The sequence below is a fragment of the Oncorhynchus kisutch genome, linkage group LG1, assembly GCF_002021735.2.
Source record: "Oncorhynchus kisutch isolate 150728-3 linkage group LG1, Okis_V2, whole genome shotgun sequence".
Taxonomy (NCBI): Eukaryota; Metazoa; Chordata; class Actinopteri; order Salmoniformes; family Salmonidae; genus Oncorhynchus; species Oncorhynchus kisutch.
Genome location: NC_034174.2, coordinates 32662124 through 32676258, shown reverse-complemented (window position 1 = coordinate 32676258; position 14135 = coordinate 32662124). Strand labels below are relative to the sequence as shown.

Below are 14135 nucleotides of genomic sequence, written 5' to 3'. Positions count from 1 at the left end.
ATCACATGCATCCATGTAAAATACATATCTGCAACATTGTTGACGTAGGTGATCACATGACCTCAATCTCGCGATTTATGAAGATGTGAGGAGTCAGAAGCTGAAAACATGGCAAATGAACACGGACAGAAGTGGGACCGATGCTTAGCTGATAGCGCTGTGAAGATAGGTAAATATTGATATTTCATAAATGCATTTATTAAGAAATTGATTCCAAACAGAGTACAACCTAAAAATGCGCAGTGTAAGCCGGGGACCAGGTGCATGAGTTTAGCAAGGCCACCTGTCTACGTATAGTGTGGGCCATAACTTACCCGATGAGGTCCATTGACAAATTTAAACCAAAAGCCCCATCAACAGAGGGCTTTTTTTTTGTATTTTTTTGTTTGGTTTGTTGTCATTATATTTCAGGCAATTGTGTCGAAGAAACGGACCAAAACATTTGCGCGCTCATGTCCTATATGTTTGTATTATTCTGCGACCAGTCCAGGAAACACATTGTGCCCTTCACGCCGTCAGTTACGGGTTTGAGTTAACTTTTCAGTGACAGTAACTAGTCCTATAACATGCTGTAAAATGTTGCTTACATTGCATTGATATAAAATCAAAGAAATACTGAAACTGGCATGACAGTCCTCTAGGGTAATATGATTAACTGCACCAATAAACTCCCGTAATGATGCACATGAAATGCATGCTCAAAGCATAGGACTGCATTACACATTGTGACATGACATATAGCTACGTAAAACATCAGTGACATTTGTTGGGTTTAGAATTTCTGCACGTGACATTAACTTGAAACATGCATGATTAAAATGTTCTATCAACACATGTTTAAAGTGTTTCATCACCTACACGATCCAGCAACTGTAATAGTAAAGTAGCTTTATGGTTAAGTAGTTTAGGGAAAGACGGTATAGTGCAACTGGGCAAAACCGTCTTTGCTGACGTTTCTGTAAAGTGTTGTAACAATTTCCATTAAAAGTAAGTTAAGGAAGCATACATTACACATCATATAAATATTTAAATGGGCTTGATAAGGTGATCAAGAGGCAAAATAAATGCACACCAATTTAGGCGAGGTGCTGGCTAGCGGAGTAGAACACCTGAAAAATGTAAAGGAGATTGGCACACTCTAGGAACTCAGATGCAATAATTTTATAACCTGATTACCGAAGTTTTGACAGACGAGCTGTCTTCTTCAGGGTATAATGACAAACACTGCAGGGTCACTTGTTTTATATAGTGTCGAAGGACACACACGTCTGTAATCATGGCTGGGTGTGGCCTGATATCATTGGTTAATTCTCAGATGATAATTTTTTTCACCTTTATTTAACCAGGTAAGTTAGTTCAGAACAAGTTCTCATTTATAACTGCAACCTGGCCAAGCTAAAGCAAAGCAGTGCGACACAAACAACAACAGTGTTACACATGGAATAAACAAGCATACAGTCAATACAATAGAAAAAAAGAAAGTCTATATACAGTGTGTGCAAATGGCGTGAGGAGGTTAGGCAATAAATAGGCCATAGGAGCGAAGTATTTACAATTTAGCAGATTAACACTGGAGTGATAGATGAGCAGATGATGATGTGCAAGTAGAGATACTGGTGTGCAAAAGAGCAGCAAAGTTAATGAAAACAATATGGGGATGAGGTAGGTAGATTGGGTGGGCTATTTACAGATGGACTATGTACAGCTGCAGCGATCGGTTAGCTGCTCAGATAGCTGATGTTTAAAGTTAGTGAGGGAAATATAAGTCTCCAGCTTCAGTGATTTTTGCAATTCGTTCCAGTCACTGGCAGCAGAGAACTGGAAGGAAAGGTGGCCAAAGGAGATGTTGGCTTTGGGGTTGACCAGTGAGATATACCTGCTGGAGTGCGTGCTACGGGTGGGTGTTGTTATTGTGAGCTGAGATAAGGCGGAGCTTTACCTAGCATAGACTTGTGGATGACCTGGAGCCAGTGGGTGTGGCTGAATGTGTAGCGAGGGCCAGCCGGCTAGGGCATACAGGTCGCAGTGGTGGGTGGTGTAAGGGCCTTTGGTAACAAAACGGATGGCACTGTGATAGACTGCATCCAGTTTGCATAGTAGAGTATTGGAAGCTATTTTGTAGATGACATCGCCGAAGTCGCGGATAGGTAGGATAGTAAGTTTTACCAGGCTAAGTTTGGCGGCGTGAGTGAAGGAGGCTTTGTTAGATAAAAATAACATACCAAAAACATGAATGGATAGCAATATGATCATAGATACAATTTGGGTACACAGGCCTACAAACATTTTCAATAGCAAAATCACAAGAATGTCTTCAGATCAAAGTCTACGTTGAGACCGAAGGGAGCACGGGTCTTTAAATTAAAGATCCAGGCAGCTTCTCGTTTAACAATAAATTGTTGAGGTCACATCCTCTCCTAGGGAGGGTGACATGTTCGATGCCGATATAACGTAGGGACGAAATCGAGTGGTTCGCTTCCAAAAAGTGGGCCGCAACTGGTAAGTCGAGTTTTTGCACCTAATGGTGCTAATATGCTCCGAGATTCATACTTTTAATTCGCCCTTTGTTTTACCCACGTAATTTTTACTGCAAGGACAAGTTATAAGATAAATAACTGCCTTAGTGGAGCATGTGATAACACCTTTGATTGGGATCTGTATCCCTGTTTGGGGGTGTTTGAAGGATCTACATTTATAAGTGCCATTGCATTGGTAAATCAGAGTTTACCAATTGATCTCTGAGACAACATAAAGGTGATCACACAATGTCAACAATGCAGTGTGAAGGTGGTGTCTAATATCCATAATAAAGGAATATTGTCTAAGAACATGACACACAACATTCTGATCTGGAACCAATGATATTCCTGCACCCGTACAAATATTTGGGGAAATTGTCTATGTAAGTAGTTTTGCTTAAAGAGTGATTTGAATGATCATCTTTCTTACAGAGGTATTTGATTTTGGAATGTTTGCTAGCTTTGGAGCAACTAGCCATGAGGACTGCCAAACGTAATATTTTCCTTGTTTTTAGATTTACTGTATTCCCCGAAAAGGTATGTGGGTTGACAACAGCTGGGTTTACAATAATCTACACTTACGGTGTAAAGAGGCCAAAGGTTGTGAAATCACGTTGCCCCCAGCAGGGAGCCTGTAATAGCCAGCCTATCAGGACAGACAGGAAAGCTGCTGCACAGTAAGAGGGGAACAACAGAAGAGAAGAATGATGGATGCACAGTCAGGAGAGAAAGGGGGAGGAGGAAGGAAAGGTAAAGATATCAGAGGAACAGAGGGAGTCAAGCTGTGGTTGTATAGAGGTTCATAATAGTAAATCTGTTGCAGATCTGGCCTCATATTTGGCCAGCTCCACTGCTTTTCGGCAACAATCACAGGGAGAGGGAGAGGGAGGAGGAGACATGGAAAGGAAATGAGAGAGAGAGTGGGGCTAAAGAGACAGAAGTTGTCTGTAAATCTTAAAGGCCAATTGCTGTCAAAAGTTTTTAAAACGTTTTTTAAAATATATATATTTCCACGCTGTTGGACTAATACTGTGAAATTGTGAACATAATAGTTCCCTTTTTAGTGTAAGAGCCGTTTGAAAATTTCAAACCCTGTTTTGGTTGGATAGAGTTTTTGCCAGCCTGGTGACATCACCAGGCGGTAAAGTAGTTTAATAGACCAATAAGAACGTTCCAAACCTCTCTGCCAATAACCACTCGTTTCCAGTTTCCCCCTCCCCAGACAGTCCAAGCAACAATCACAGTAATGTATTTAATTGTTACCCAGAACTGATTTGATATTGTGGGTTTTAAAAAAAACGGCTGCATTGGACCTCTTTGAAAAAAGAAAAGAAAAGTAAGTTCAGACTGGAAAGTGAGGGGGGGCAGGAAGAGTGGGGGGGGGGGGGGGGCAGCAGAGGTTGTAGATGAGCATGATGTGTCTGTCTATCAGCAGCAATAAACATGTCTCGGATGTTGTCCCTTTGTTTTTGTGGTCTTGTTTGACATTTGTAAGTTGTGTAATTGAGACGGAGGGAGCAGTGTCTGAGTGCTTTGGCAACTGCATATCGGTCATGCTGCATAGCTCTCTGAATCCAATTAAGAAGTGGAGGGGCCCAAACTGTTGTTTTTATTTATTTCTGCGCTGGCTTGCCCTTGGAGCTGGGTGGGGCGCTGCACACAGCGAGGTGAAGCTAAGCACACAAACACATTCTATCTCCTCAAATGCCCCCTCAGGTCCACACTTACACTCTATCATTGTGTCTTATTTGTGTCTTGTCTGTCCATCTCCCTGCCATGAAGATCACCTCACCTGGACCCTCTGCATGACCTGACTGGACTCTCATTCTCCCTAACTTAAACATCACAGATCTCTAGATCACACTGCTAGCCCTCTATCTCACTTATCTCCGCCTCTCATCTCTCCTCCCCCTTTGTGTCTTTCCTTTACAGCACTAGCTCCTCCTACCCCTTGACATCTCTCTCTCACTCAATTAAAAAAAAAATTGCTCTCATTTGCTCATTATTATTATTTTTTGTCTTAAGTTTACTTTCACATGCTGTTCTTCATATTCCCCCTCTGCTTCTCTCTCTAATGAACAATGTCTGGCTGACAGGTGCTGTTTACCAGCTCTGGGGTCAGCGGTCATGTTGCCCCTCACCTCACCTCACCTCATTAGAGCAGACTAACTTCCAAGCACACCAGGGAATTCCATACCTGTGTGTATGTGTGCATTACCCCAATACTTAATCATAGGGTGTGCTGCAGACCTGTTTTTTTGTTTCTATTCCTCTGTGGAGAGGTTTTTGCACCTCCTTTCACCCCCTTTCTTTTCTTTCTTTCTCTCTCTCGCTGTCTCTCTCTAGCGACCGGCCTTGGCGTGGGGATTGTGTTCTCAGTCCTCTTCTTCAAACGTGAGTATTGTCTCAGACAGCAGGGAACAGTAATTGTAATAAATAACGCTGTCCACGTGTTAAATTTTATCAGCATATCGATTGCGCATCCAGGGGTGGAAAGACCCTGGATCATTGTTACTCTAACTTCCGCGACGCATATAAGGCCCTGCCCCGCCCCCCTTTCGGAAAAGCTGACCACGACTCCATTTTGTTGATCTCTGCCTACAGACAGAAACTAAAACAAGAAGCTCCCACGCTGAGGTCTGTCCAACGCTGGTCCGACCAAGCTGACTCCACACTCCAAGACTGCTTCCATCACGTGGACTGGGAGATGTTTCGTATTGTGTCAGCCAACAACATTGACGAATACGCTGATTCGGTGTGCGAGTTCATTAGAACGTGCGTTGAAGATGTCGTTCCCATAGCAACGATTAAAACATTCCCCAACCAGAAACCGTGGATTGATGGCAGCATTCGTGTGGAACTGAAGGCGCGAACCACTGCTTTTAATCAGGGCAAGGTGTCTGGTAACATGACTGAATACAAACAGCGCAGCTATTCCCTCCGCAAGGCTATCAAACAAGCTAAGCGCCAGTACAGAGACAAAGTAGAATCTCAATTCAACGGCTCAGACACAAGAGGCATGTGGCAGGGTCTACAGTCAATCACGGACTACAGGAAGAAACCCAGCCCAGTCACGGACCAGGATGTCTTGCTCCCAGGCAGACTAAACAACTTTTTTGCCCGCTTTGAGGACAATACAGTGCCACTGACACGGCCTGCAACGAAAACATGCGGTCTCTCCTTCACTGCAGCCGAAGTGAGTAAGACATTTAAACGTGTTAACCCTCGCAAGGCTGCAGGCCCAGACGGCATCCCCAGCCGCGCCCTCAGAGCATGCGCAGACCAGCTGGCCGGTGTGTTTACGGACATATTCAACCAATCCCTATACCAGTCTGCTGTTCCCACATGCTTCAAGAGGGCCACCATTGTTCCTGTTCCCAAGAAAGCTAAGGTAACTGAGCTAAACGACTACCGCCCCGTAGCACTCACATCCGTCATCATGAAGTGCTTTGAGAGACTAGTCAAGGACCATATCACCTCCACCCTACCTGACACCCTTGACCCACTCCAATTTGCTTACCGCCCAAATAGGTCCACAGACGATGCAATCTCAACCACACTGCACACTGCCCTAACCCATCTGGACAAGAGGAATACCTATGTGAGAATGCTGTTCATCGACTACAGCTCGGCATTCAACACCATAGTACCCTCCAAGCTCGTCATCAAGCTCGAGACCCTGGGTCTCGACCCCGCCCTGTGCAACTGGGTACTGGACTTCCTGACGGGCCGCCCCCAGGTGGTGAGGGTAGGCAACAACATCTCCTCCCCGCTGATCCTCAACATTGGGGCCCCACAAGGGTGCGTTCTGAGCCCTCTCCTGTACTCCCTGTTCACCCACGACTGCGTGGCCACGCACGCCTCCAACTCAATCATCAAGTTTGCGGACGACACAACAGTGGTAGGCTTGATTACCAACAACGACGAGACGGCCTACAGGGAGGAGGTGAGGGCCCTCTGAGTGTGGTGTCAGGAAAATAACCTCACACTCAACGTCAACAAAACTAAGGAGATGATTGTGGACTTCAGGAAACCGCAGAGGGAACACCCCCCCCATCCACATCGATGGAACAGTAGTGGAGAGGGTAGCAAGTTTTAAGTTCCTCGGCATACACATCACAGACAAACTGAATTGGTCCACTCACACAGACAGCATCGTGAAGAAGGCGCAGCAGCGCCTCTTCAACCTCAGGAGGCTGAAGAAATTCGGCTTGTCACCAAAAGCACTCACAAACTTCTACAGATGCACAATCGAGAGCATCCTGGCGGGCGGTATCACCGCCTAGTATGGCAACTGCACCGCCCTCAACCGTAAGGCTCTCCAGAGGGTAGTGAGGTCTGCACAACGCATCACCGGGGGCAAACTACCTGCCCTCCAGGACACCTACACCACCCGATGCTACAGGAAGGCCATAAAGATCATCAAGGACATCAACCACCCGAGCCACTGCCTGTTCACCCCGCTGTCATCCAGAAGGCGAGGTCAGTACAGGTGCATCAAAGCTGGGACCGAGAGACTGAAAAACAGCGTCTATCTCAAGGCCATCAGACTGTTAAACAGCCACCACTAACATTGAGTGGCTACTGCCAACACACTGTCAATGCCACTGACTCTACTCCAGCCACTTTAATCATGGGAATTGATGGGAAATGATGTAAATATATCACTAGCCACTTTAAACAATGCTACCTTATATAATGTTACTTACCCTACATTATTCATCTCATATGCATACGTAGATACTGTACTCTATATCATCGACTGCATCCTTATGTAATACATGTATCACTAGCCACTTTAACTATGCCACTTGGTTTACATACTCATCTCATATGTATATACTGTACTCGATATCATCTACTGTATCTTGCCTATGCTGCTCTGTACCATCACTCATTCATATATCCTTATGTACATATTCTTTATCCCCTTACACTGTGTATAAGACAGTAGTTTTTTTGGAATTGTTAGTTAGATTACTTGTTCGTTATTACTGCATTGTCGGAACTAGAAGCACAAGCATTTCGCTACGCTCGCATTAACATCTGCTAACCATGTGTATGTGACAAATAAATTTGATTTGATCTTTGTGGGAGTTATTGTTTGTTTCATATAAGTGAATTGTCTGTCTCATCTCTAGGGCGCACTTGGCCGGTGGCATTTGGTTCAGGTGTGGGGCTGGGCATGGGCTACTCCAACTGCCAGCAGGACTTCAGGTCACCTTACCAGCTCCATGGTCACAGGGTAAAGGTGAGCAAATCCAACACGTCATGACCAAGGTCGTTGCCATTAAGGTTGAAACACAGTATTCCATCTTTTTTTCCCTCAACAATAATTGCACATAATAAAATGACTGTTCTATTTAATCTCTTTCAGGAACAGTAGAAGACTGAGGAGAGTTGGCTGATGTAGAAGTTGTCTCGTCCTCATTATTTTTCTGCTTGTTCTTATTTTATTTAGCTGCTTGTCTCTCTGCCACCCAATGTAATTACTGTGTGAGTCTCACAGGGCAGTCGTGTATTTGTGTGTATATAAGTAATGAATCATTTGACAGAATATTATTCCTGATTTACTTTTGTCTTGTATCGGTGTGAATAAAGTTTGAATGCTAACAAAGAACATGTCTATTTTGAAATGAGTTTGGCAAGCTTTGTGTGTTAGAGAGCGGGAGGGAAAAGAAGAATGACAGTATTTTGTGTGTGAATGAGTAGGAGAGTTAAACTCCTGCTGTCCTGCTGCAGCCCTCAAGGAAAGAGGGGGAGCAGGGAAAAATGAGAGCTAAAGAAAATGAAGCCATGGATAAAATCTGGATGATGGAGAGGGAGGGTGTGGAACAAAGATATTCCTAAATGTACAGAGAGAGGTTAGATAAATGTTTAGTGACAGGTGAAGATGGGCTCAGTTTCCCCCACACTTTGCATTTACCACCTATCTGTATTACTACCATCTACCAATACGACACTGTATATTGCTACCTATCACTAAGATGAATCGTTTAAGCGGAGGAACTGTAGGACATGTTACATGTTGCGCTGGTAAGAAGGATTGCAATACTTTGTTCCAGGTACAGCTACACCATGCAGACTGTCTTCATCTGGGAGTGTTTAGGAGCAGGACAATGGCAGAGTACCTGTGTGTGTTGGCAGTGATTGTGTAGGTGGTGCACGGAGAAAGGATCATGTTAGCTTGTGTGTCGTTTGTGAGCAATCCTCTGTCTGTGTGTTCATTGGCAGTACTGATTGTGTCTGGGAGTATGTTTTGGGAGTGTGTTTGTCCAGCCCCCTGGTGCAGCAGAATTTGTGGAATGTTCTGGAATGCCAGTTCTGGACTGAAGCTCAGCCCTTATTACTAACAGGTGAGTTCCGCTCCGTGCACGTCTGAACACACTCACACTTTCACTTCAAGGCACATATTTAAACACATGTTCATACGCATATGTACTGAAACTCACATGCTCACTCATAGGCTTAAACTATACACATTTCTTACAGCACACATCCAGATATGACCAGCCCCACATATATAATCTCAAACACTTATTTGCGAACAGAATACATTTCAAAATTACATTCACATGTATCTCTCTCCATAGTAGATACAGTACAATCTTCAACAGTGGTGTGTGTGTGTACAGTGGGGCAAAAAAGTATTTAGTCAGCCACCAATTGTGCAAGTTCTCCCACTTAAAAAGATGAGAGGCCTGTAATTTTCATCATAGGTACACTTCAACTACGACAGACTAAATGAGAAAACAAATCCAGAAAATCACATTGTAGGATTTTTTATGAATTTATTTGCAAATTATGGTGGAAAATAAGTATTTGGTCAATAACAAAAGTTTATCTCAATACTTTGTTATATACCCTTTGTTGGCAATGACAGAGGTCAAACGTTTTCTGTAAGTCTTCACAAGGTATTCACACACTGTTGCTGGTATTTTGGCCCATTCCTCCATGCAGATCTCCTCTAGAGCAATGATGTTTTGGGGCTGTTGCTGGGCAACACGGACTTTCAACTCCCTCCAAAGATTTTCTATGAGGTTGAGATCTGGAGACTGGCTAGGCCATTCCAGGACCTTGAAATGCTTCTTACGAAGCCACTCCTTCGTTGCCCGGGCGGTGTGTTTGGGATCATTGTCATGCTGAAAGACCCAGCCACGTTTCATCTTCAATGCCCTTGCTGATGGTAGGCTTTGTTACTTTGGTCCCAGCTCTCTGCAGGTCATTCACTAGGTCCCCCCGTGTGGTTCTGGGATTTTTGCTCACCGTTCTTGTGATCATTTTGACCCCACGGGGTGAGATCTTGCGTGGAGCCCCAGATCGAGGGAGATTATCAGTGGTTTTGTATGTCTTCCATTTCCTATTAATTTCTCCCACAGTTGATTTCTTCAAACCAAGCTGCTTACCTATTGCAGATTCAGTCTTCCCAGCCTGGTGCAGGTCTACAATTTTGTTTCTGGTGTCCTTTGACAGCTCTTTGGTCTTGGCCATAGTGGAGTTGGGAGTGTGACTGTTTGAGGTTGTGGACAGGTGTCTTTTATACTGATAACTAGTTCAAACAGGTGCCATTAATACAGGTAACGAGTGGAGGACAGAGGAGCCTCTTAAAGAAGAAGTTACAGGTCTGTGAGAGCCAGAAATCTTGCTTGTTTGTAGGTGACCAAATACTTATTTCCATCATAATTTGCAAATAAATTCATTAAAAATCCTACAATACTTTTTTGCCCAACTGTATATATTTATATTACACACACATTACCTATCAACATTCAAGGGTTTTTATTTTTCTACATTGTAGAATAATAGTGAATACCTCAAAACTATGAAATAGCACATGGAATCATGTAGTAACCCAAAAAGTATTAAACAAATGTATATTTTAGATTCTTCAAATTAGCCACCCTTTGCCTTGATGACAGCTTTGCACACTCTTGGCATTCTCTCAACCAGCTTCACCTGGAATTCAACAGTCTTGAAGGAGTTCGCACATATGCTGAGCACTTGTTTGCTTTTACTTCACTCTGCGGTCCAACTCATCCCAAAACATCTCAATTGGATTGAGGTTGGGTGATTGTGGAGGCCATTGTCCTGTTGAAAACAAATGATAGTCCCACTAAGCGCAAACCAGATGGGATTGCATATAGCTGCAGAATGCTGTGGTAGCCATGCTGGTTAAGTGAGCCTTGAATTTTAAATACATCACAGACAGTGTCACCAGCAAAGCACCATCACACCACCTCCTCCATGCTTCACGGTGGGAACCACACATGCAGAGATCATCTGTTCACCTACTCTGCATCTCACAAAGACTTGGCGTTTGGAACCAAAATTCTCATTTGGACTCATCAGACCAAATGACAGATTTCCACCGGTCTGTCTATTGCTCGTGTTGCTTGGCCCAAGCAAGTCTCTTATTATTGGTGTCCTTTGGTAGTGGTTTCTTTGCAGCAATTCGACCACGAAGGCCTGATTCACACAGTCTCTGAACAGTTGATGTGGAGATGTGTCTGTTACTTGAACTCTGAAGCATTTATTTGGGCTGCAATTTCTGAGCCTGGTAACTCTAATGAACTTATCCTCTGCAGCAGAGGTAACTCTGGGACTTCTTTTCCTGTTGCGGTCCTCATGAGAGCCAGTTTCTTCATAGCGCTTGATGGTTTTTGCGACTGTACTTTGAAACTTTCAAAGTTCTTGAAATTTCCGGATTGACTGACCATGTCTTAAAGTAAAGAATGACTGTCATTTCTCTTTGCTTATTTGAGCTGTTCTTGCCATAATATGGACTTGGTCTTTTACCAAATAGGGTTATCTTCTATATACCACCCCTACCTTGTCACAAAACAACTGATTGGCTCAAATGTATTAAGAAGGAAAGAAATTCCACAAATTAACTTTTAACAAGGCACACCAGTTAATTGAAATGCATTCCAGCTGACGACCTCATGAAGCTGGTTGAGAGAATGCCAAGAGTGTGCAAAGCTGTCATCAAGGCAAGGGGTGGCTACTTTGAAGAATCTAACATAAACAAATCAAAATATATTTTAACCCTTTTTTTGGTAACTACATAATTCCATATGTGTTATTTCATAGTTGTGATGTCTTCACTAATATTCTACAATGTAGAAGATAGTAAAAATAAAGAAAAACCCTTGAATGAGTAGGTGTGTCAACTTTTGACTGGTACTATGTACATGCATGCATGCACTTGGCCGGTGGCATTTGGTTCATATTTTTGTTCAACAGACAGTGGGGAGAACAAGTATTTGATACACTGCCGATTTTGCAGGTTTTCCTACTGACAAAGAATGTACAGGTCTGTAATTTTTATCATAGGTACACTTCAACTGTGAGAGACGGAATCTAAAACAAAAATCCAGAAAATCACATTGTATGATTTTTAAGTAATTCATTTGCATTTTATTGCATGACTAAAGTATTTGATCACCTACCAACCAGTAAGAATTCCGGCTCTCACAGACCTTTTAGTTTTTCTTTACGAAGCACTCCTGTTCTCCACTCATTACCTGTATTAACTGCACCTGTTTGAACTCATTACCTGTATAAAAGACACCTGTCCACACACTCAATCAAACAGACTCCAACCTCTCCACAATGGCCAAGACCAAAGAGCTGTTTAAGGACATCAGGTATAAAATTGTAGATCTGCACAAGGCTGGGATGGGCTACAGGACAATAGGCAATCAGCTTGGTGAGAAGGCAACAACTGTTGGCGCAATTATTAGACAATGGAAGAAGTTCCAGATGACGGTCAATCACCCTCGGTCTGGGGCTCCATGCAAGATCTCACCTCGTGGGGCATCAATGATCATGAGGAAGGTGAGGGATCAGCCCAGAACTACACGGCAGGACCTGGTCAATGACCTGAAGAGAGCTGGGACCACAGTCTCAAAGAAAACCATTAGTAACACACTACGCCGTCATGGATTAAAATCCTGCAGCGCATGCAAGGTCCCCCTGCTCAAGCCAGTGCATGTCCAGGCTCGTCTGAAGTTTGCCAATGACCATCTGAATGATCCAGAGGAGGAATGGGAGAAGGTCATGGGGTCTGATGAGACCAAAATAGAGCTTTTTGGTCTAAACCCCACTCGCCGTGTTTGGAGAAGAAGGATGAGTACAACCCCAAGAACACCATCCCAACCGTGAAGCATGGAGGTGGAAACATCATTCTTTGGGGATGCTTTTCTGCAAAGGGGACAGGACGACTGCACCGTATTGAGGGGAGGATGGATGGGGCCATGTATCGCAAGATCTTGTCCAACAACCTCCTTCCCTCAGTAAGAGCATTGAAGATGGCTCGTGGCTGGGTCTTCCAGCATGACAACGACCCGAAACACACAGCCAGGGAAACTAAGGAGTGGCTCCGTAAGAAGCATCTCAAGGTCCTGGAGTGGCATTGCCAGTCTCCAGACCTGAACCCAATAGAAAATCTTTGGAGGGAGCTGAAAGTCCGTATTGCCCAGCGACAGCCCCGAAACCTGAAGGATCTGGAGAAGGTCTGTCTGTATGGAGGAGTGGGCCAAAATCCCTGCTGCAGTGTGTGCAAACCGGGTCAAGAACTACAGGAAACGTTACAGACCTTTACATGCTTTGTAAGTAGGAAGACCTGCAAAATCGGCAGTGTATCAAATACTTGTTCTCCCCACTGTACATGCATGCATGTATATGTATGTTGAACAAAAATATGAATGCAACATGTAAAGTGTTGGTCTTATGTTTTACTAGCTGAAATAAAAGATCCCAGAAATGTTCCATACACAACAAGCGTATTTCTCAAATGTGTTTACATCCCTGTTAGGGAGCATTTCTCCTTTGCCAAGATAATCCATCTACCTGATAGGTGTGACCTATTAAGAACCTGATTAAACAGCATGCTCATTACACAGGTGCACCTTGTGCTGTAGACAAAAGGCCACTCTAAAATGTGCTGTTTAGTCACACAACACAATGCCATAGATGTCGCAAGTTTTGAGGGAGCATGTAATTGGCATGCTGACTGCAGGAATGTCCACCAGAGCTGTTGCCAGAGAATTCAATGTTCATTTCTCTATCATGTGTGTAATAAGGCCCTTTGTGGGGAAAAACTCATTCTGATTGGCCGGGCCTGTCTCCCCTGTGGGTGGGCCTATGCCCTCCCCTGCCCAGCCATGGCAGCACTCCTTCCTAGTCATGAAATCCATAGATTGGGCCTAACAAATGTATTTCAAATGACTGATGTACTTCTATGAGCTGTAACTCAGTAAAATCTTTGAAATTGTTGCATGTTGCATTTATATTTTTGTTCAGTATATAAACAAATGTTCTTTCACACGAGCAAAGATAGACAGAGAGAGACACACTCTTACACACACATACAGTACATGTAAACACTCCTGCACACATTCTGCAATGCATTAGTCACAAAGTAAGGAGTATATGTTGGCATCCTCTCAAAAACAGATTATGTTATTTCACTCTTCCCCTGTCTATTAATATAGTATTTGTCTGCAAGAGAGCATGGGGGGCTTATGGATACAATCAAAGCTGCACACTTGCAGAGGGGGAGGGAAGTGGAGATAGATTTCTGGGGCATAAGAGTGTACCTGTCTGTGCCTGTCT

General features: G+C 43.7%; 1 protein-coding gene across 1 annotated transcript; it reads left to right on the top strand.

The window, feature by feature from the left end:
• Positions 1–37: 37 nt before the first annotated feature.
• Positions 38–8139, top strand: LOC109896046 (MICOS complex subunit MIC10-like). Its single transcript, XM_020490249.2, has 4 exons — positions 38–169; positions 4866–4913; positions 7661–7770; positions 7897–8139. The coding sequence occupies exons 1-4, from the start codon at positions 109–111 to the stop codon at positions 7903–7905; spliced, it is 228 nt and encodes a 75-aa protein (XP_020345838.1). The 5' UTR covers positions 38–108; the 3' UTR covers positions 7906–8139.
• The last annotated feature ends 5996 nt before the right edge of the window (positions 8140–14135 follow it).

What these genes read in the sequence shown, in the direction of transcription:
- LOC109896046 (XM_020490249.2), top strand. Translation starts at nt 109, where the DNA reads ATGGCAAATGAACACGGACAGAAGTGGGACCGATGCTTAGCTGATAGC. An exon ending in TGATAGCGCTGTGAAGATAG is followed by an intron (nt 170 to 4,865) that starts GTAAATATTGAT and finishes GTCTCTCTCTAG; the next exon opens with CGACCGGCCTTGGCGTGGGG. An exon ending in CTCAGTCCTCTTCTTCAAAC is followed by an intron (nt 4,914 to 7,660) that starts GTGAGTATTGTC and finishes TCTCATCTCTAG; the next exon opens with GGCGCACTTGGCCGGTGGCA.